The 23,973-nt window shown below is 41.1% G+C and overlaps 1 protein-coding gene across 1 annotated transcript in view; it reads left to right on the forward strand.

Moving 5' to 3' along the window:
* The window catches only part of OPHN1 (oligophrenin 1), a 336,244-nt gene that overhangs the window by 299,390 nt on the left and 12,881 nt on the right, over positions 1 to 23,973 (forward strand). Inside the window, exons 20-21 of the mRNA XM_066356302.1 lie at positions 5,019 to 5,163; positions 14,472 to 14,795. Coding sequence (XP_066212399.1) covers positions 5,019 to 5,163; positions 14,472 to 14,795 — 469 coding nt within the window. The remainder of the gene's footprint in view (positions 1 to 5,018; positions 5,164 to 14,471; positions 14,796 to 23,973) is intronic.

Here is a 23,973-nt window from a genome sequence, read left to right on the forward strand (position 1 = left end):
GGTCCACTCTCTTCTATCTTGTAGAGTTTCTGCTGAGAAACCCGATGATAATCTAATGGGCCTTCTTTTATAGTTGTATTCTTCTTTTCCCTGGCTGCCTTGAGAATTTTTTCTTTGTCATTGGTTTGTGCCAATTTCATTATGCTGTGCCTTGGAGTAGGTTTGTTGGGGTTAAGAAAACTCTGTGTTCTGTTTGTTTCTTGAATTTGAGGCTTTAGTTCTTTCCACAGGCTTGGGAAGTTCTCGTCCATTATTTGTTTGAATATATTTTCCATTCCATTTTTCTCTCTCTTCTCCTTCTGATATACCTATTATTCTTATGTTAGTCTTTTTGATGAAGTCAGACAATTCCTGTAGGGCTGTCTCATTTTTTAAAATTTTTGAGTCTCTCTATTCTTCTCTCTGTTGTGCCTCAACTTCCTTGTCTTCTATGTTACTAATCTTATCTTCTATCTGACCTGTTCTATTAGCTAAGCTTGTTACCTCATTTTTCAGTTCATGAATTGAGTTTTTCATCTCTGTTTGATTTGTTTTCATAGTTTCAATTTCCTTGGTAATATATTCTTTGTGTTCCTTGAGTTGTTTTTTGAGCACCCTAAATTGACTTTCTGTGTTGTCTTGTATACCTCTGAGTATTTTTAGGATTTCTATTTTAAATTCTCTGTCATTTAACTCCAAGATTTCCCATCTATTAAATTTTTTCTCCATAGATTTTTCCTCATCTATCTGTACTACATCTCTGTCTTTTGTATCCATGATATCTGATTTCCTTTTCCCTAATGGCATCTGAGGGTGGTTTTGTTAATAACACTAATGAGTATTAATAAAGAGTAAAAAGTAAAAAATTGAAGTAAAATAAAAAGTAAAAAAAGTATTATTTCTTTTTATCTTTTTTTTCTCTTCCTCTTTGAGAAAATACCATGAAAAACTATGAATTATATTGTGCTAAATGGAACAGAAACTACCTATAATGGAGGACCTGAGTTGGGGAGAAGTGATAAAGGGGAAAAAAAGGAGGTAGGGACACACAAAATGCAAAAAAGGAAAAAAATTTGGATCAAGAATAAAATGATTTGCTTGTAAATGATGGTCAACTGAGAGATATAATGAAAAGGATAAGAGGGAAACAAGAAAAAGAAAAACAATGCTATTTTATTAAGTGGAACAAAAACTAGATAGAATCGAGAGCTGGGGCTGGAGGGAATGCTATTGAGTTAAAAAGTGAAGTGAAAAGCACACAAAATGACACACACACAAAAATTTGAGTTCCAAATAAAATAATTTGTTCATGCGTGAGGATCAAATGAGAGGAAAAGTAAAGGAGAAAAGAAGAAACTAAGAAAGAGGGAGAAAGAAGGAAAAGGGAAAAAAGAATAGAGAGTTAAGGGTTTTGGAGTGTAACCCTCAAAGAGAGAAAGGAAGAAGAAAAGAAAAAAATGGGAAATGTAACACTTATGGGTAATGTAGTTCAAGATGAAGAGAAAAGAGTAAGACAAGCAGAGAATAAAAGAACCAAGGTAGAAGAAAAAATAATAAAGACAAAAAGATGACAGAAACAAAAAAAAAGTGGAAAAAGTTATAAATTCTGTGGATTTTTCTTGAGTTTGAGAGGTTCTCTTCTTCCTTTTTCTTTCTTCTTTCTCTTCCTGGTCAGTGGCTCTGTACCCCAGACTCTGCCTCTGTGGCACACTTAGGTAGAGATTTGCAGTTGATGAATCTCTATGATGATGTCATATACTAGGTTTCAGTCTCGTTGGTAGTCAGGGCTTGTTAGCATTTGCAGGCTCCAACAATGGGAGAGTCCGTTTTCCCAGAGCCTCTCTCCTAGTCTCTCCTTCCTAAATTAGCAACCTGATGATTCAGCTATGAGGTTGCCACTGCCTCTGCCTGGAGAGTAAGGGGCTCAAAGAGTTGGCAAATCCCCACTCTATCCCCACTCAGTGCAGGGCTCTGGGTAAGGCTCTGTCAGTCAGAACCACCAGTTTAATCAGGCAGGGTTGGGAGCCAATTGCTCTCATGGTGCCATTTTATGAGCCTCCAGGCATGTCCAGTATGCCTCAGCACTCTGTGAAACCACTCTCCCCAGGCTTTTTGTACTTTGTAACCTGTTTTAGCTGGGAAGAAGATGCCCTAGTTGCTGCCTGCAGAACAGGAGGTCTTAAAAGCTGCCAAGTCCCTCTTTTTAACATACAGCCCTGAGTATGAAAACTCTGCCAATCGGAGCCACCAGCTTAAGCAGGTAGGGGGTGTGTTGACTTCTGTTCAGTTCCCAGGTATATCTAGTTAAATTTGCCTTTGCGTTCTGTGGGATTGTTCCCTGCAGGCTTCTTCCTTGTTAAAAAGCCTACAGCCTATCCTGCCTAACTTCTGCAGTGTTCTCTGAGGTTTGTTCTGTAGGAATGTGTTTTTCACCCTGTATCGGCTGACAGGAAGTTGCCCCCACCCCTACGTGCATAGCAAGAGGCATTAAAAAATATCACGTGTCTTGTCTTAGATTGCTAATCTGAGAGAGACCTTGTGAATTAGAGCCACATAAGTCAGTTGGGAGGTGAGCAGACTGTGGGTTAAGCTAATTTCTGCAATTGGATCCACAGATCTGCTCCAGAGACAGACTGCAAGCAGCTTGCGCTCCCCTCCCCCTAGTGCTTCCATATTTTTTCTTCCCCAGGAATGTGCTTTGTTAGCCTGGAGGAGGTGCCCTGGCCACCTGGAGAAGTTTGGGCTTAGGGAAGTTTGCTTTCGCACACTCCCCGCGTGCTGTTGGGGAAGCAGGGACCACACTGAGACTCTGGTCGCAGCCCACACAGAAGCCTCTGACCTTGCTCCTCTGTCTGGGAACACAGGCGCCCACTCTCAGGGTGCTAGGAGGAGCCTCTCGCACACTATCTGCACTTGCCAACCAGGATATAAGGGGTAATGGAGGCCACTGCTCGCCAGCCTTTGCCGGGGTCCTGCGCGGGCATTAGCTTACATGGGCTGAGTCGCTGTGGGCACACTCTTTCCTCGGCTTGGATGTCTGCACCTCAGCCTGATTCCCTCCACACCCCCAGCCCCCACTCTCTCTCAGTTCCAAGTGAAAGCAGCCCTTGCTCAGGTTAGTGAGGAAGGCAGAGCATTCCATTCTCCGTCCTTATTTCCTACAGGGTTGATTATATATTTAGTCATTTTTTTGCTTGATCATACCTTCATGTTCAGTGTGTGGGACTTCCAGACACTCCAAGGATAGATTTTTCTGTCACTGGTTGTAGAACTTGTTGAAATTTTGGGGAGAGGTATCAAAAGCGCTCCTCATGGCGCCATTTCTCTCTGCCGAGCATCTTTTATTATGACTGTTGACCTTCCATATGCCTTCTTTAGAGAAATGTCTTTTCATGTCCTTTACCCATTTTTCAAATGGATTGTTTACTTTTTTGTTATTGATATGAGTTTCTTTTATATTTTTTATATCAACCCCTTCTCATATTTTTTGTGTGTCTTTGACAGAGACAGAGAGACAGAGAGAGGGACAGACAGACCAGAAGGCAGAGAGATGAGAAGCACCAATTCTTTGTTGTGGCATCCCACTTGGTCATTGATTGCTTTCTCATATATGCCTTGACCGGGGGGCTACAGCAGACCAAGTGACCCCTTGCTCAAGCCAGTGACCTTGGGCTCAAGCTGATGAGCCTTGCTCAAACCAGATGAACATGTGCTCAAGCTGGCGACCTCGGAGTTTTGAACCTAGGTCCTCCATGTCCCAGTCCGATGCTCTATTCACTGTACCACCACCTGGTCAGGCTTATCAGATATCTTATTTGCAAATATATACTCCTATTCTGTGTGTTGTCTTTTTGTTTTGTTTAAGATTTCCTTCACTGTGGACAAATTTTTTACTTTTATGAAGTTTTACTTTTTCTTTTGTTTCTTTTGCTTGAGGGGATGCATCAAAAAAGATGATACTCAGATTGATGTCAAAGAGTTTACTTACTATTTTTCTTTTAGGAGTTTTATGGTTTTAGGCCTTAAATTTAAATCTTTTTATGTTTATTTTTTATATGGTATAAGAGAGTGGTCCAGTTTCATAGCTGTCTTTTTAATCTCTATGTTATACTGTCTTTTTCTAATTCCAGTTGGAGAAGGAATAAATAAGAAAAGGCTCTGACATTTCTGTTTGCAGTAATTATTGAGTTTGATTTCATCATTGCACTGAACACAGGTCACTTCCCTCTCTTACCACATATGTGTGTCCTCCCAAGGTGTGAGCACTCTGGCCAAAATGTCATTCTCTCCAGGGACATGTGAGACAGTATATAAAAATTCTAATCAAAGCTCTTCTTTTATTAAACAAACACTTTTTACATCTTCCAGACACTGTGTTATTGCCGCCCCTTTTGAATAAGAAATGCATAAATGGCATGAAATTTTAAAAGAGTGCAATGATGTAGGAGTAAAAAATAAGTTTTTCTTCAACCTTTCTTCAGCCACTGATTAATCCTGTCTTTCTTCAGCCACTGATTAATCCTTTCTTGAGGCAACAAAAGAACCAGTTTCTGTGTGCCCTTTCAGAAATATTGAGGGCATGTGGGTTATTTTTAGTTCTCTCCACACCCCGCCCCTACCCATATAATGTAAGTGTATTTGAGTTTTCACTGGCTTCTCCCTGCACCCTGCTGAGTAGATGGTGCTCTCTCCATGTTACAGATGAGGAAGCTCAGGCTCAGAGATGGGAGGGAACTTGACTAAGGTTTCCCAGGAAGTAAGTGGAAAATCTAGTCCTAATGTTGGATTTTTTGTCTGTATTATTTCCTCCACACTGAGAAATGTCAGGTCCTGTGCCTCAGGCACGGTAGGAGACTTCTAACCACATTATGGTGGCTAAAGTGATTAGGACAATCTCCCCAATTCCTTTAGCCATTTCCGAGTTGCTATGGCAAACTCTAGGTGTGATGCTAGCGGGCATCAACAAGGAGTTAACTAACATTAGGGAGACAAAACCTTGATCTTTCTTATTGTCTCCTGGAATTATTTTCCCTTTACAGATATATTCAAGTCCACCTGAGGAAAGTGCTACACCCCCAGTGCCTCCACCTCGAGTGACAGCAAGAAGGCACAAGCCAATCACAATCTCCAAGCGCCTGCTGAGGGAAAGAACAGTTTTCTATGCTCCCACGGATGAAAGTGAAGGTCAGTGCTAAAATTTATCAATAGCTTCTTAACAGTGATTAGGCACAAAGTAGGTAGAATTGTAGTTGTGGCTCTTTTTCTACATGTAAAGGTAGACTTTTCCTGGCTCCTGGGCCACATAAAGCAAGATTTAAAAAATTTGTGCCCAGAGAGCAAATTAGTCCTTTGGCAGTGGATACGACAAGTATAAACCTGTAAAGCCACTCACCATGATCCCTTAGGAGGCCAGTAGAGGATCAAAGGTGCTCTTAGAGTTGTACAACAGTACATTGAAATGGGTAAGCATTGCGCTTTCTGAATGTTCAGAGACTTTAATTTCAAATTCAGCTAACATGGAGGAGTGATGTCAGCAAGATGGCTAAAATAGCTGTTTCCAGACAATGTCCCCTCACAGTGACATCATTACAACAACCATCCATGCATTGAAATTCCTTCATGAGAGCCATGGTAACCAGTTGAGAGATTATAAATAAGAAAAAGTCCATTGCATATGGTAGGAAGAATATTTTTGTATTACCCATGTCACTCCTTCCCCAAGATCATACAATGCAGTTTAAGGAAATTATCCTCTACATGAGGGGAGGAGAGTGAAGTAAGTACCCAACTTCATTCTGGACCCTAGTGCCAGGCCTACCCCAGTGAACCTCAGCACCAACCATTTCCTCAGTCACCCAAGTTCCCAGGTGACCTCCATAGACCCAGGCTCCAGGCCTGCGTCAGAACCAGGTAATTCCCTGCAGGCCCAGACTGCAAGCCTACCACAGTGTCAGGCTAGGTTTCTGGCCCCAGGTTCCAGGAAAGCCATCATTTCTCTAGTCTCCATGATGGAACTACAGAATGTGCCTCCAGGATGTCCTCCTATGGACCGAACCTCTAGGTCTACCCCAATGCCAAGACAGCCCCATGACCTCAGGCAGCAAGCTTGCCCACCAACTGACCTAGACATTGGTCCAACCTAAGTACTCTAGCACTAAGCCCACCTGTGGAGCCCATCAAATAGCCCACTCAGAATCTCTGGTGTGCTGACTGATAAAGGCTTTTCTTTGCCAAAGCCATTCTGTAAAGACTGGAAGATGTGCCTATTTCTTCAAATAGGCAAACACTAACAGGGTTTCATGGATGAGGAGTAACTAGATAAATATGACACCATTAGAGGAACAACATAAAGCACCAGGAACCAACCCTGTTGAAACAAAATCTATGAACTGTCTTACAAGGAATTCCAAATAATTGTATTCATGATGCTCATAGAGCTACAGGAGAGCACAGATGGACAGCTAAACAAAATTTAGCGAACAATACATGAGAAGTTCAAGAAAGTGATAGAAATCATAGGAAAGAACCAAACCCAAATCCTGGAACCAAAGAACACAATGACCAAACTGAAAAATTCAATAGAGAGCTTCAACTCAAACTTGATCAAGCAGAAAAAAAGAATTAGTGTGCATAAAGACAGATCATTTGAAATTGTCCAGTCAGAGGAACAAAAAGAAAAAAAAAAGATTGATAAAAAGTAAAGTAAACCTAAGAGACTTATGTGACATTATTAAAAGTAAAGAAAACTTAAGAGACTTATGTGACATTATCTAACACAGTAATATACATATCATGGGGGTTCTAGAAAGTGCAAAGAAAGAGAATTAGGGGAGAAAGTTTATTTAAAGATATAATGAAAGCCTGAACAGGCAGTGGCGCAATGGATAGAGCATTGGACTGGGATGCGGAGGGCCCAGGTTTGAGACCCTGAGGTCACCAGCTTGAGCACAGGCTCATCTAGCTTGAGTAAAAAAAAAAAAAAAAAAAAAAAAAAGCTCACCAGCTTGGACCCAAGGTCGCTGGCTCAGGCAAGGGGTTACTCCGTCTGCTGAAGGCCCGCGGTCAAGGCACATATGAGAAAGCAATCAATGAACAACTAAGGTGTCACAACACACAACGAAAAACTAATGATTGATGCTTCTCATCTCTCTCCGTTCCTGTCTGTCCCTATCTATACCCTCTCTCTGACTCTCTCTGTCCCTGTAAAAAAAAAAAAAAAGATATAATGACAGAAAACTTACTAAATATGGACAAGCACATAAGTATGTAAAGGAAGTATTAACATAAATGAAGAGAGAAATAGATAGAATAAAATAACAGTAGTGGACTTCAGTACCCCATTTTCAACAATACATAGATCAACCCTATAGAAAATCAATAAGGAAACAGCTGACTTTTTTTTTTTGTATTTTTCTGAAGTGAGAAGCGGGGAGACAGAGAGACAGACTCCTGCACGCGCCTGACTGGGATCCACCCGGGGCAATGTGTCTGGGACATTGCTCCGTTGCAACTAGAGCCATTGTAGCTCCTGCGGCGGAGGCCACAGAGCCATCCTCAATGCCCGGGCAAACTTTGCTTCCATAGAGCCTTGGTTGCAGGAGGGGAAGAAAGAGGTAGAGAGAAGGGGAAGGGTGAAGAAGCATATGGGCACTCTTCCTGTGTCTGGAAATCAAACCCAGGACTTTTACACACTGTGCCGATGCTCTACCACTGAGTCAACTGGCCAGGGCCTGTTCACATGCTTTTTATCTGTCTTCTCCATTAGAATGTAAGCTTCACTTTATTGCCATCCCTTAAAACAGCAGTTCTCAACCTGTGGGTCGTGGCCCCGGCAGGGGTCGAACGACCAAAACACAGGGGTCGCCTAAAGCCATTGGAAATACATTTAAAATGTATTGTATAATAAATATGTATTTTCCTATGGCTTTAGGCAACCCCTGTGTTTTGGTCGTTCGACCCCTGCCGGGGTCATGACGCACAGGTTGAGAACCGCTGCCTTAAAACAATTCCTATAAATTGCATGTGTTCAGTAAATACTTGTAGAATAAATAAATGGCTGAATAAGGAGTAATGAAAACAAAGGGATTGCCCAACTTAAGGGATCACCTCCTTCATAGAGCAAGGGAGGTGGCAGTCAGGAGAAAGTGGAAACATTGAATGTCTACTCTGCTGTTTTATAATCTCATTTTTACTGGATAAATTAATTTGTTGGTTTATTTATAATCTCTCCAAATATACACCAGAGAATATATTCTCTTTGCCAGAAGAAAATTTTTCACTCCATTTGTAGTACCAACACAGCATCTGGCATTTATTACACAATAAATATGTGTAATAAATAAATGAACTGAGTGTCAATAACCTAAGGTCTAATTTCATCTTGGTCACCAGCTTGCTGAATGACTTGGGCTTGTCACTTCCCATTCTGGGATTCTCTTTGTCCCTGTGTGGGCTGAGGGCTTTTCACCATTTTGCTTTCCCATCAATAATGGATGAATGTTACAGTTTCTCCACATCTTTACCAACTCCTGTTTCTAAGAAAATATAAAATCAAAATTGAAAGTTTAGTGTGGCTGGATTACAGAAACCAATTTTAATTTTAATAATTTTATTTTTTAATGGGGCGACATCAATAAATCAGGATACATATATTCAAAGATAACAAGTCCAGGTTATCTTGTCGCACAATTTGTTGCATACCCATCACCCAAAGTCAGATTGTCCTCTGTCACCTTCTATCTAGTTTTCTTTGTGCCCCTCCCCCTCCCCCTTTCCCTCTCCCTCTCCCCCTTCCCCCCGTAACCACCACACTCTTATCAATGTCTCTTAGTTTCAATTTTATGTCCCACCTACGTATGGAATAATGCAGTTCCTTGTTTTTTCTGATTTACTTATTTCACTTCGTATAATGTTATCAAGATCTCACCATTTTGCTGTAAATGATCCGATGTCATCATTTCTTATGGCTGAGTAGTATTCCATTGTGTATATGTGCCACATCTTCTTTATCCAATCATCTATTGACGGGCTTTTTGGTTGTTTCCATGTCCTGGCCACTGTGAACAATGCTGCAATGAACATGGGCTGCATGTGTCTTTACGTATCAATGTTACAGAAACCAATTTTAGATGAAAAGTATGGGTAGCAGGAGATGAGGTCGTTAGGGTGAGTTGGGCCTATACCATGAAGGCCATGAATGTCATGTTTAAGAATATGAACATTATTATTAGGGTGCAGAGGATCATAACTTTTTTTTTTTTGCAGGGACATGCATTATTGTATATGTTTTTAGAATATCCCTTTAAGTTCATTATGAAAAGCAGAGAGGATTAGAGAAACTAGAGGTAGAGAGACCAGAGAGGGGACTGCTGATTGGCAAGATCTAAACTGGAGCAACAATAGCCTAGACAGATTCAGGAGAGGTTAAGGAGGTGGGGGACAGAGCTTATAAGGGATGTGAAGGAGTCCATGATGATGGTTGGAGGACTCACTAAAATGCTATATACAAGTGAAGTAACAAGTTTTAGGGGGAAATGATGAAATACTACTGGTAAAGAACCATGAGAAGAAAGATTGGTTCCTTCTCAGAGCAGTGTTCAGCCAGCTTACAAGAAGTACAATATTAAGGCACACAAATGAGCTTTGGAATAAGATGAATGCAAACTGCTGTGCTGCCATTTAGTAACTGTAGAAACTGGGCAAATTACTCACCCTCTGGTAGCCTCCAATGCCTTCACTATAAAATGGATCTCAGTATACCTAGCTGACATAGGAAGTGATGAGGACTCAATGCGTATGGGTCCACTCCTACTTAGATGTCTGTCTTTCAAAAGATAACAAGCCATGAAATCAGCACAGCTTTGGTTCAGATTTGAGCCACAGCAGTCTGACCCAAGGTTTTACTCCCATACACTCAATTTGTATTATGTTCTTTAGCTTCCTTTTTATTCATTTAACACTATACCAACGCTATATATCTTTCTCATTCAATGCAAATAAATATACAGAAAAGGAAAGAAACTAAAAGAAGAAAGAAAACAGCTTCAGTGTCTTTCGACAGATGAATAGATAAAGAAAATGTGACGTTGAGCCTTAAAAGGAAGGACATCCTGCCATTTGCAACAATATGGATGAACCTGGAAGACATTATGCTAAGTGGAATATACAAGACACAGGAAGAGAAAAAATGCATGATATCATTGCACCCCAGTGACAAAGTTCATCTTCTTGAACACAGCATTCATGCCTTCATGATATGGCCCCAAGCCACCCTAACAACCTTATTTCCTGCTACCCACCTTTTTCATTTAAAATGGACTTCTGTGATCCAGCCACACTAAATTTTAAATTTTGATTTTACATTTTCTTAGACAAACCATGATCTTTCACTCCAAGTTATCTTCTGTGTGAAATTCCGTTTTACCTTTTTCCACCTATTGTAATCCTTCAAGTACCAGTTTAAATGTGACCTGTTTTATAAGAGCCCCTCCAGTCTATCAGACAGAATTAGCCTGTCTTCCTCATGACACTTATTTTTTATCCTACTTGTATTATAATAATTGACTTATTTTTCTTTCTGGACTAGTGGGCAGCCCTCAAAGTTCCTCCTACCACTTACCCGCACACGGAGGAGAGGCTCCCATTGGCTCCTGGCCTATTTGCCTGGCTTCCCTATCTGATTAGGATTCACTCCCAGTTCTCTGTCATTTCTGAAGTTAGCCCGTGAGGTTTTCCTTTGGAAGCCAATGTCTGGTTAGGAAAAGGGGATGATACTGAACTCATTCTGTGAAGGACCACTGAACTGTCTCTTCAGAAAGATTGTGGCCTCAACCTAGAATTCTGAGGTCACTAGTTTGAAACACCAGGCTTACCTGGTCTAGGCACATATGGGAGTAGATGCTTCCTGTTCCTCTCCCTCCCTCCCCCCCTCTCTGTTTTTTTCTCTCTCTTCTCTCTGTCTGAAAATGAATAAATTAAATCTAAAATATAAAAATAAAAGAAAAAAGAAAGTGTGGATTCTGGAAACAGACTTCAAGCTTCAAAAGCTAGTTCTGCCACACTGGTTTTGTAACACTGATCTTTTCAGTGCCTTAGATTCCTTATCTATAAAATAGGACTAATGAGAGCTCACTACTTCATAGACTAGTTTGGAAGATTACATGAGACAAACCATGTAAAGTAATTAGAACAGGGCCTACCACAGAGAAAGTACTCAAATAATGCTATCTGTTATTATTACCATTATTATCACTGTCATTATTATTATCATTACCATTTTATCTTTATTATTCACCAAATCTCAGAACCTAGAAATGGTCATCCTGGCAGAAGGGCCTATTTTCAAAGTTCCCATTGCTGATGTCATCCATCCCCCTTCTCCAGCAGCTAGGGAAAGATCTTTCCCCACATAGAAGGTTGTGGCCTCTCTGACACTGTGTAAATAGATTGAGATGGTGCTGATACTGTCAAGGCCTATAAGGCATAGCTAACCCCTGTTGTGTCCCCTAAAGGAGAGCAGGGATGGGATTTGCTAGGGTCTCTCCACCAGAAGAAGAAAGCATTCAGATGGAAATGTGTAACTGAGATGTTGGGCCTAAAGCACGTGGATGAAGGAATTCATGTCACTGTTCAACTGTTTGTGTTGAAAGAGGGTGAATGTGCTTGCAGTTACTCCTCAGTGCTAGAGGTTTAAAGGTGGCCTCTGCCACAGGCATGTCCTGGAAACACTTGATTGAGTTACACGGCACTTCTAGGTTTATTTGTGAGCCTTTGTTAATTTAGTTGTTGTTGTTGTCGGGCGGCTCTAGTCCGATAGCAATTATATTATTGGTTAAGAAAAGCAGGACCACATATCTCCCCTGGGACCAGAGTACGGGAACTAAAGTGGAACTCCTCTTGGTCCTGACCCCTGTGATGATGGTGGCAGTGTTTGGTGACAGGTTCCCAAGGAGAAGGAAACTCAGAGGGAAAAGATCTTTGCAGCAAGATGTAGCCCTTCTTCCCACATAGAAACTCTTCCTTCCCTGCTCACTTGGAGCATAATAGTATAAATAATAACTAAAATTATTAAGTGTATAGTACATACCAGGCACTGAAACAAGTATACGATCTCATATCTGGAAACTTGCCACAACCTGAAGATGTAGGTATTGCTATTATTTCCATTTTGCTATGGAGAAAATTTGAGGTACAGAGAGATTATGAATTTGCCCAAGATCCTACAGTTGGTAAGAAGCAGAACTAAGGTTCAGACCTGGGCAGCTAGCACAAGAGCCTGCATTTCTTTTAACACTTTGTTATGGAGAGTTTCAAACATATACAAAAGTTGAAAAAAAAGTATGACATACTCACCATGTACCTATTACCACCACTTACCCAGGCATGCTCCATCTAGACCCCTACATACTGTCCAGCTCTGATGTCATGTCATTTCACCCATAAATGTTTCATGCTTCTAAAAGATTATCACTCTTTTAAGCCAAAATCACAATGCCATTCTTATGCCTGAAAGAAATAAGTAATTCTTTAAGATTACTACCTATCTAATTAGTATACAAATTTCTATTCTCTCGTATTTCGTGTTTTTAAAAATCAGGATCCAAATCAGATCCATGTATTGCAACTGGTTGCCATGACTACCAGGTCTCATATAACTGACCAGAATTTCTGTTCTTAACCACTGTACTCTGATCCAGTTTTTTTATGACTGAAGAAGGTGGCAATCTCCTTATACAAGGAGTTCTCAATCAAGGAATCATTAACAGTATCAGGGGACTACATTAATTTCTTAAAATTAATTTTCAAAAGTTTGCATGTATGTGTGTATGTTAATTTTTCTAGCGAGAATATCCCTGGCTCTTAATATAGTCTCAAAGCTTGAAGTAATTAAGACTCAGAACAACTGAAAAGCATGTACTATTGTCACAAAGAATTGTAGACTACAAAAGCTAGAAGAACATAAAATGGCTAGTTGCTGTTATTTTTAATGAAGATTGAGAAAGAAGGTTATTTCTGTTAAGTTTATTAACTTGAAATTTGAGAGATCTTTACAAATTACTGTGGAGGGCAATAGATCAAGGAAACCAAGAGCTGGTCCTTTGAAAAGATAAACAAGATTGACAAACCTTTAACCAGACTCACCAACAAAAAAAGAGGACCCAAATAAATAAAATCAAAGATGAAAGAGCAGTAACAAGACACCAAGGAAATACAAAGGATTGTAAGAAAATATTATGAAAAACTATATGCCAGCAAATTGGACACTGGATGAAATGGATAAATTCCTAGAAACATAAAATCTTCCACAACTGAATCAGGAAGAATTAGAATCTGAATAGACCAGTTACAGCTAGTGAAGTTGAAGCAGTCAATCAAAAACTCCTAGCACACAGAAGTCCTAAACCCTCTGGCTTTGCTGGTGAACTTTACCACACACTGAAAGAACTAACATCTATTCTTCTCCAATATTCCAAAAAATTCAAGAGAAGGGAAGACTCTCAAGCTTATTTTACAAGGCCAGCACTATTCTAATTCCAAAACCAGATAAATACACTATTTATCTGGTTATAAAGGAAAATAAATTATAGACCAATATTCCTGATGAACATAGATATTAAAATTCTCAGCAAAATAGACTGATATTCCTGATGAACATAGATGTTAAAATTCTCAGAAAAATATTAGCAAACTGGATCCAGCAATGAGTTTAAAAGGGCAAAAGAAATAGTTAAAGAGTAACTGATATATATTTTTTTCTTTTATTTTTTGTATTTTTCTGAAGTGAGAAGCGGGGAGGCAGACAGACAGACAGACTCCTTCCTGCATGAGCTGGACCAGAATCCACCCGGCATGCCCACTAGGGGTCGATGCTCTGCCCATCTGGGGCATTGCTTCGTTGTGACCGGAGCCATTCTAGCACCTGAGGCAGAGACCATGGAGCTGTCCTCAGTGCCTGGGCCAACTTTACTCCAATGGAGCCTTAGCTGCAGGAAGGGAAGAGAGAGATAGAAAGAAAGGAGAAGGGAAAGGGTGGAGAAGCAGATGGATGCTTCTCCTGTGTGCCCTGGCCAAGAATCGAAACCAGGACTTCTACACTCTGGGCCAACACTCTACTGCTGAGCCAACCAGCCAGGGCCTATAACTGATATGTTTTTTAAATTAATAGAATATACAATTGACTGGAGACTCTTTTAAGTTCCTTTTGAATTACATATCTCTTTGAATAAAGCATTTTGATATATTGTGGTTTGACTGAATTGTACTGGTGAAAATCATACTCAGATCTTGAATTGAAATCCTTCTTTGATGTGACTTGTGATTCCATATGAATGCAGGTGCATAGAGACTGATTTTGTGGGATATTGTTGACTTGGTCCACAATAATAGCTCCTTTGAAAATGCATATAATATCTCAATACCATGTATTCATGCATAAAATGAAAAAGTTATAAAGATTATCATTAATTTTCCCTCTTTGTGCAAACTTTTCCTAGATGGAATCCAAAATCAAACACCTAATGGCACTATCACCAACAGTATAGAACCCCCTAAACTACCACAGTACCCCAGCATGCCTCTTCAGAAGAGTGTGGAAGCTGATCCTGGGAGGAAGTCCCCAAGCAGACTTGTTTCCGATGGCAAACTGGAGTCCTGCCCCGAGGTGGATGTCGGGAAATTGGTGTCTAAATTGCAGGATGGAGGGACCAAGGCCATACCGAAGGCCACCAATGGACCTGTGCCAGGCTCTGGGCCCACCAAGGCCCCCTCTTTCCACATAAAGAGACCAGCTCCTCGGCCTCTGGCTCATCACAAGGAGGGTAAGTGCTTGGCAATCCCATGGAAACCAGAACTGAACCCAAGTACTTTGCACCTTGAGATTTTTCTGAAGTTGGTGATGTTTAAGTAGAAATCAGCTTCACTTTAGTATCACTAATTTGGTGTGGTAAATAAGAACATAAAACCATTCACAGTAATTACTAGAATGTAAGCTCTGTGAGGGTAGGGGGTTTTAGCCTGTTTTATTTACCTCTGTATCCCAAGTGCTTAGAAAAATGCCTAACTCTCATATAGTAGGCAGTCATTATTTGTGAACTAAATTAATAATAATGATATTATTTATTAAAATTATTACTGCTACTGTTGCCATTTACTAAATATCTTTTATGGACCTGGCATTGTACTAGGTACTGACATGCTATTTTTGTGTGTGTGTGTGTGTGGCAGAGACAGAGAGAGGGACAGATAAGAACAGATAGGGACAAACAGGAAGGGAGAGAGATGAGAAGCATCAATTTTTCGTTGTACCTCCTTTGTCTTCTTAGTTCTTCATTGATTGCTTTCTGATTAATGCCTTGACCGGGGGGCTACAGCAGAGCGAGTGATCCCTTGCTCAAGCCAGTGACCTTAGACTCAAGCCAGCAAATTTGGGCTTCAAGCCAGCAACTTTTGGGCTCAAGTCAGTGACCATGGGGTCATGTCTATGATCCCATGCTCAAGCCAGATGAGCCCACGCTCAAGCCAGTGACCTTGGGGTTTTGAACCTGAGTTCTCCACGTTCCAGTCTAATTCTCTGTTTACTGTGCCACTATCTGGTCAGGCTGGCATGCTATTTTTGATCCTCACAAACTTACTGTGAAGAATGTATTATCATTACTTTTTCTTTATTACTAGAAATCTGCAGCTACTTGTGATTAGTGACTTGCTAAGGGCTACTAACTGGCATAGCTCTTCTAAATCATACGAAGCCTGATAAGGCACCGAAGCCTCTGTGGATTTTTGTTTGTTTGTTTTTCCAATAAGGCACACTTCTTTTGTAAAAAGCTTGGACTCTATAAACTATTGTTTTCTTATTCTCATTCTCCACTTTTATAGAAATATGGACAAAGAGGCAAAACTTCTGCACAACTGAACTTTTTAGATGTGGCCAGCTTCTGCAGATTTAATTAGCTGCTAATTGTGAGATTCAAGGAAGGAGGGTTGGGCTAATCCCTGGGAATTTGAGGAGAATAGAATTTTTTTTTTTTTTTTTTTTTTTACAGAGGCAGAGATAGACAGGGACAGACAGACAGGAACAGAGAGAGATGAGAAGCATCAATCATCAGTTTCTCGTTGCGCATTGCGACTTCTTAGTTGTTCATTGATTGCTTTCTCACATGTGCCCTGACTGTGGGCCTTCAGCAGACCGAGTAACCCCCTGCTGGAGCCAGCGACCTTGGGTCCAAGCTGGCGAGCTCTTTGCTCAAGCCAGATGAGCCCACGCTCAAGCTGGCGACCTCGGGGTCTCGAACCTGGGTCCTTCCGCATCCCAGTCCGACGCTCTATCCACTGCGCCACCACTTGGTCAGGCTAGAATCTTTGAAGATAGTTGGTGTAATGGACCAAATGTGGGCTTGTATATCACATAGGCTTAGATCCAAACCCTGATTCTTTTACTTTCTAGCTAGGTAACCGTCTGAAAATGTATCTTATGTTTTATACCTGTCATGTTCCAAAACTAATTTAAGGCATTTAATAATATAGATAGAAAAATATAAGAACTTAAAATAGTAAGAATAATTGATTTACTAAACAAATAATTATTGAATACTTACTCTGTGTGCCTGGCCCCATTCTACATGTTGAGTATGTTAGAGTGAATAACACAAACAAGGTCCTTGCCCGCTTGAGGTGCATATCAGGGCTTAGCTAACTATGGCCTAAAGTAGTTGAAAAATTCAATAGAAAAATAATATGTCATGATACATGAAAATTTTATGAAATTCAAATTTCCAAGTCCACATACACATGCTCCTTGGTTTACACACTGCCTAGAGCTGCTTTCACACTATAATAGCAGAGTTGAGTAGTGGCAACAGAGACTCTGATACTCGACAGGAAAAGTTTGTTGACCTCTGCCTTCGATTCTAGAGTAGAGTAGAGGTAAGAAAAGTTGAGGCCAAGGGAGGGGAAAAGCTATATAGTTGGAAGGTGGAAAAAGTGGAGTTGGCATGTAAAATGTTTGCCGTGGAGCCTGACACCTTTGCTGGAGTATTGGGCTCCAAACTTTCTAGAGGAAACAAAAAGATGGTTCTAAAATTCTAAGTTCTTAAGGTAACAAGAACAGCTTGTTGTTTAAGTAAAGCACAACTCTTCTGTTGAGGCCAGAGAATGTTTCTAGGAAGGATTTCCTCCCATGGATTGTGACATGTGACAGACTCAGTGTGGGGTGATGATGTTGTCTCAGGGCACAATTCAGAGCGAGCTCTTCTCTGGGAGTCTGGTAAGACTGGTTCTGCGTGTTCTGGCTTCGCAATTGGACGCATCTGTCAATTCTAGTTATTTAACCTCTTTGCATCTTGGTTCCTATGCCTGTAAGTTGGAGAAACAACTCACTCCACAGAATTATTGCTAGGGTTAAAAATGAATAACAAATAAAATTTCTGTCATGAATCAATACTCAAAATATGTTATTAATTCCCTCCCCTTGTCCTTCCCCTTGTAAGACTTGCCTCTTCTGGGATGTAGCCAAGTAAGGCCAGGCATCTATGTAGACATCTGCTTCAATTTATAAGTTCATATATTGACCTTCACATCAATCTGGTAAAGAGTTGTGTAACTTAGCTTATGTTCATCACAGTGAAGTTGATCTTGCCTGTCGCCAAGCCTTAAGGTCAGCCAGATCCTATCAAGTCAGCACACACAGTAACTGGCCCTCCATATCAGATCCCCCTTTGCCATCCCCTGCTGTGAAGTCAAATCCAGCAGCATCCCCTGTCCCCTTCCTGGGCAGCCCGGCACACACTACTGGTGACTGCTGCTCTGATCTAATGGTTTCTGTGAATGTAACTGATCTGGCTATCCAGTGTCAGCCAGGCAATCTAAGTTTCTGCCACAGCATTGCCTGGCTTTGCTTTCTGCCTCAAATTAGTTAGAAACAAGCTAGTATGATCCAGCTTTTTTCAAAGCCCTATATGCCTCCAGCCTCGGCTACAGAATGTACAGCTGAGGCAGAAGTTCTAGCCTTGGTGGAAATTTAATCAAACCTCTGGCATTCTATCTCTGAACTTTGCCCACTCCCACCTCCAACTCCCTCCCTTCCTTCATTTTGGCTGCCACTCCAGTAATAGATTCCAGACATAAGAGCAGATATCAATTAAGCCAAAGCTAAAAAAGGTCTGACTCTGAGCTGTAACTGATATTTGTCAGTCCCAGATGCTGGCCAACAGCCCAAGTGGCAGTGTCAGAATGAGGACGCTGTTATCTTGGCATACCCACTCTGCACCCTGCAGTTGTCACTCCATTTCACTTGCATTGTTCAGAATTTTCTCAGTCACCCTGAGGGACGGTGCACAGGAATCCTTGTTTAGTGATCCAACTATGCCACTATCCTGTCCTCGACCTTCAGCCCTTGCATTGATCCAACACTTGAGTGAACTTGCTAGTGTCCAATTATTTATTTATTTATTTGTTTGTTTAGCAATTAAAGATAGCAAAAGCATGGTGCATGTTAAATTGCTGTGTTCCATGTAAGTCAACTTTTACCATAAGATCGGTAGTGATTGCTGATGTAATCTCATCCAGGGCCCTTTTCTATTCCAGACATGGAACTGGGTACTTTCTCTTCTACTGTAGATAATCATTGTGATAGGCCTGTGAGATAGGTTTTGTTCTTCCTTCATAGATGGAGAAACTGAGGCTCAGAAAAGTGAAATAAGTTGTCTAGCCACCAGATTGTAAGATATAGAGATGGGCTTGAACTTAGACTTCTTGGGTACCACATTCTCAAGTGGTTTTAACTACCTTCCCCTCTTTGTTATCTAAGAACCTTTCATTCAGAGAGGAACAAAATTATCCAAGCCTAATTTCCTGCCTTCCTTTGATGTTACTGCCTGTTTCCAGGCCAGGCTTCGGAAAGGGCATTTGTGCAGCTTCTACAGTGGGACTCTGGCTTTCTGCTGGGGACTGGGAGGGGGAAACATATACTTGCATGTGTTTGTTTATTTATTTGGGCGCAGTGCTATGCAGTCAGAGAGGCAATGATGAAAGCTCATGGTCCTGCCTTCCAAAGGTTCATGGTGAGGCTGGCATGGAAGGAATCAGTCCAGGTCAGCATCATCCATGTTCTAGTGTGGGTGGGAAAAGTTTCCAGGAGGGACATGGGGTGAGGAGCCCCACACGCTGTCTGAACTTCTGAGATGAAAGTACAGAATCAGTTCACACTGGGGCCCTATACCATATGCGTTTGGGGTCCTTCTTAACTGTTTTCCTCTGTCTTATGGGAGAGAAAAGGTTGCATTCTGATGGCATCCTCTTGGGCTTGGAGAAACAGTGCTTGTTAGGCCTTGCTCTGCCACAGGGTCATCGGTTCTCCACTGGAGTGACTAATGTTATGAGTGGCATTTACATCTGCTCTAAAAGTATTAAGAACAGACTGATCCAACAGTAATGGGCTGGGCTGGCCATTACCCAGATTTTCTTGTTCGGACTCATTATGCTTTAATAATCTACTGTGTTTGGTTTTCCTTCTCTGCCTTCCCTGGAGCCTGACTGCACATTGATCCAAAATGGCAATTAGTAGCTAAAGGAGATAAGAGGCTTTCAGGTGGGTATGGGGCAGTATCATAGAAAAAAAGATACAATTCTAGAAGACTAGGGGAATCTGCACGAGGAAATAGTTTCCCCTTATTGTGTTCCCTCAGGCTGGGTGTAGATGGATATAAAGAAAGGTGGAAGAAAGTTGCTGAAGGTTGAAGTCTGAAAGCTATTGGGCCCAAGGAAATCTACAAATGCTGAGATTCTGTGGTTATAGTCACTTGAGAGATAATGGGATGGGAGAAAACAGGTTGGGCTGGAGAGAGAGGTCAAATTTGTAGGAAAAGTCAGGTGTGGACCACGGTTAGAAAGAAATTAAGAAGTACAGTTGATGGAAAGACCAGAAGCTGAAAGGCTTAACAAGGTCTTGGATGTGACTTAGGCTCAGAGTCTCACAGATTTGAGTTTGAATCCTGCCACCTCTTTGCTGTGGGATGTCGGACAAGCCATAATCTCTGAGCCTTAGTTCTCTCATTTGTAAAATGAGTATAATAATTGTGCCTCTAGGGTTGCTGTAACAATAAAATATCCCTGTGCTTGGCACAAAATGTATACTCAGGAAAATTGCAGCAGTTGCTTTGCTTTTACAGGAGTCCATTTATTAACTACATGATCTTAGTTGGTAAACTTCACTTCCTCGGGCCAGTTTTCTCCGCTCTAAGTGGAGACAATGCCTACATTGCATGCAGGGTTTTTTTGAGGTTTAATTAAATTAGGTATACAAAGCATCCGGTAATATAGTAGAAGTTCCAAAACTGATAAGGCTATGGGGGCGGGTAGTATCCTCCCAGGAAATGGCAGGCATGGAAGATAGTATTTGTATAATCTATTTTCTGGATCCCATGGAAAGAAGTCATGCCAGTGACTTTGCTCAAGCCAGCAACCTTGGGCTTCAAGCCAGTTACCTTTGGGCTCAAGCCATTGACCATAGGGTCATGTCTATGATCCCACACTCAAGCCAGCAACCTCCGGGTTTCAAACCTCAGTCCTCTGCCTCCCAGTCCAACGCTCTATCCACTGCACCACCACTTGGTCAGGCTTCTTCTTCTTCTTTTTTATTTCTTTTTTTTTAATAGAGAGAGAGAGGAAGGGGGAAAGATAAGAAGCATCAACTCATAGTTTTGGCACTAATAGTTGTTAACTGATTGCTTTGTCATATGTGCCTTGACCAGGGGGCTCCATCCGAGCCAGTGACCCCTTGCTTAAGCCAGCAACCTTGGACTTTAATTCAGTGACTATGGGATCATGTCGATGATCCCACACTCAAACTGGTGACCCTGCACTGAAGCTGGGGACCTTGGGGTTTCTAACCTAGCACCTCAGCATCCCAGATTGATGCTCTATCTACTGTGTCACCACCAGTCAGGCTATGCACATTTTCTATAAAAGGATAAGGCTAGGCACAAAAACCCCCAAGAAATACCCAGAATATTGAACACCTTTCAATTGAGGTTTCAGATTAGATCTGAAAATTGCCTTTTTCATGTATATATCACAGTTGGTACAAGTGAAGACTTACAAATGGAGAGCTCTTCTTCATTATCCTTTTAATAGACAGAACTACATTATTCTTTACTCAATAGGTATTTCTTAAATACCAGTCACATGCAAAGCAGTTTACAGGGGCCTCTGGTGAGTACAGAGGTGGAACTGACATGGGTTCTCAGGTGTTCAAACCTAATCAGGGCAATGGAGCCACCCAAAACAAAGAGCTCTGAGTCAGAGCACAGGATAATTAGTGCCTTAAGATTCAAGCAATGAAACTTGGAGTATCTTAGGTTTCCAAAAAGATGAACTTAAGCTGAGTGTTGATGGAATATGCAAATTTGGGCACGTGGGAACAAGGCACAGGGCACCTGGGAAAGAATGATTGACAAATAATACTTTCTGTGTGGCCTACAGGGTTTGTGAAGAAGAATGATGGAAAGATAGATCAGAAAGATCATTTGGAACCAAATGGAAGAGAGTAGTGAATTCCAGGCCAAAAATGTTTGAGTTTGTTCTGCAGACAACAGGGAGTTATGCAACCAAATCTAAGTCTAAGCCTAAAGCTCTGTCTATCTATCTAGAGATCCTTCTAGCTGCTTAAGTACATAATCAGAACTGGCTTCTAGAGTACTCAAAAACAACATATAAAATCAGCAGGGAGAGATAGATGTCTACAGCCATATCAGGGATGCATTGATCTGTAAACAGTTCAAATCCACATCATACAAGTAGGGACGTGACCTGCTCAAGGTCACAGAGCAAGTTAGTTTTAGTGTTAAGACTGGAATGTTGCTCTCTTGACTGCCAGTTATATTACTCCTCCATCCCTGTCTCCTCAGTTTGACATTGTGACTTTATTGTGGCAAGTTAGAGTCAAGAGAGAACAACATTGGGCTCTTTCAACCAAGAAAACCCTTTGCTGCTACTTCAAAGTTTGACTTGTAGTTAATCATCAAGTCAGAGCTCCCAATAAAGAACCTAGGAGGACAAAAGGCTAACGGCATTTGTTTTCCAAGGTCTTGGGTTGATTTCCGTTTAGATATGGCTGAATTTTGGAAGAACTAGAGTTCAGATTTTGGGGGATTGTTATCTGATTCTCTCGTCAAGGGAAGTGACAGGCCTAGGATGAAACAGCCTCAGGTGGAAATGTTTTTCAGCTCTGAATGTGGCATATGCTTCCTGACCAGCCTCCCCTCCAGTAACCAGTAGAAATGGAAGAGTGCTGTCAGCTCTGGTAATTCATGATCTGCAGTGAGCAGGCTGCATCATATGGTCTAGTGTTTCTTTTATTTATTTATTTTTTAAGATTTGCCTATTTATTTATTTATTTCTGATAGAGAAGTGATGGAGACAGACAGACATGAAGGGAGAGAAATGAGAAGCATCAACTCATAGTTGTAGCACCTTAGTTGTTCATTGATTGCTTTCTCATATGTTCCTTGACTGAGGGGTTCCAGCTGAGCTACTGACCCCTTGCTCAAGCCAGAGGCCCTGTGATTCAAGCCAGTGACCTTTGCACTCAAGCCAGCGACCATGGGGTCATGTCTATGTAGCCATGCTGAAATGCTGAAGCCAGTGATTCTGCACACAAGCTGGAGACCTCGGGATTTCAAACCTGGCACCTGAGCATCCCAGACCAATGCTCTATCTGCTGTGACACTACCTGGTTGGAGTGGTTGAGTGGTTTTTTAATTCTGACTACATATAAAATCACCTAGGGAGCTTTTAAAAATGCCCATACTTGGGTTCTCTGTATTTTCCCATCAGTTGAACTGGAATCTCTGAGGTGAGGCCCTGGGATTATACAATTTTAATGTTTCCAGTGTGTATCCAGGGTTGGAAAGCACTGATACTTAAAAATACATGAGCTTCAAAAATCATATGGACCTGGACCTACTGCCAATTAACTATGAGGTTATGCTCATGTCTGCATCTCTGTTTCCTCAACCGTGCAGCAGAGATAATACTTTCTACCTTGCAGGGTTGTAGCCAGTGTTAAATGAAAATCTAGGCATCAAGTACTGAGTATAGTATTATAGTAGCTGGAAGAGAGCAGGTGTTCAGTAAAAATATAGCTAAAATTTTACCAGTTATTTTATTACCATTACCACTATTATTATTTATAATATTTCTTACTAATGATAATGACAAAGCAGCAGACACTGGGAAAAACAGTGGAGGCAAGAACAGGAGACAGGATTTCAGTCATCACTCCTACCTGTGTGATTGTGGCTGAGTCAGTTCACCTTTCTAAACCTCAGCTTCTCTCTTTGTAAAATGGAGATAATAAGTAAGATCCGTCTGTTCTTTCTTTCTGAGATCATTTTGAACATCAAATAGTTTTCTGAGAGAGTGCTTTGAATGGTAAGAAATACTTTAGAAAAATCAGGTTACTATTGTAATTTGGGTCATTTTTTTCCCCAGTGTATCACCCTGGTGCCAAGGGAAATGGCATATCCAGAAATTTAAGACACAGGCTAGATGGGAAGACAGAATTTATAGGCATTTACATGAGTAGTAATGGTTTTATTCCTCCATCAGAACACCAGTCACACTGAATTATCATTATTTCTTTCTATATCTATCTTCTTCATTAGAACGACTAGCTGAAAAAACTAAAAACCCAAATGGCGATATATAAGCACTTCATGAGTGTTTACATGGTTGGGGATTTGCTATGCCAGCTGGAGTGTTCAGAGAGGCAAGATTTGAGCTGAGTGTCAGAGTGCTTACAATGCAGTTAAGGCATGAGAATAGGGGTATAACTCAAACAAGAAGCAGGATAGAGTCTAACACTTACTTTTCCCTGCTCTGTACTAGCCATTCTCTATAAGCCATCTCATTTAGTCCTTCTAACCACCTTGTGAGGAGTGGTTATTATACCCATCTCCAAGATGAAGAACTTGATCATCAAAGAGGTGAAATAACTGCCCAGGG

Source organism: Saccopteryx leptura, chromosome X (assembly GCF_036850995.1).
Source record: "Saccopteryx leptura isolate mSacLep1 chromosome X, mSacLep1_pri_phased_curated, whole genome shotgun sequence".
Classification (NCBI taxonomy): domain Eukaryota; kingdom Metazoa; phylum Chordata; class Mammalia; order Chiroptera; family Emballonuridae; genus Saccopteryx; species Saccopteryx leptura.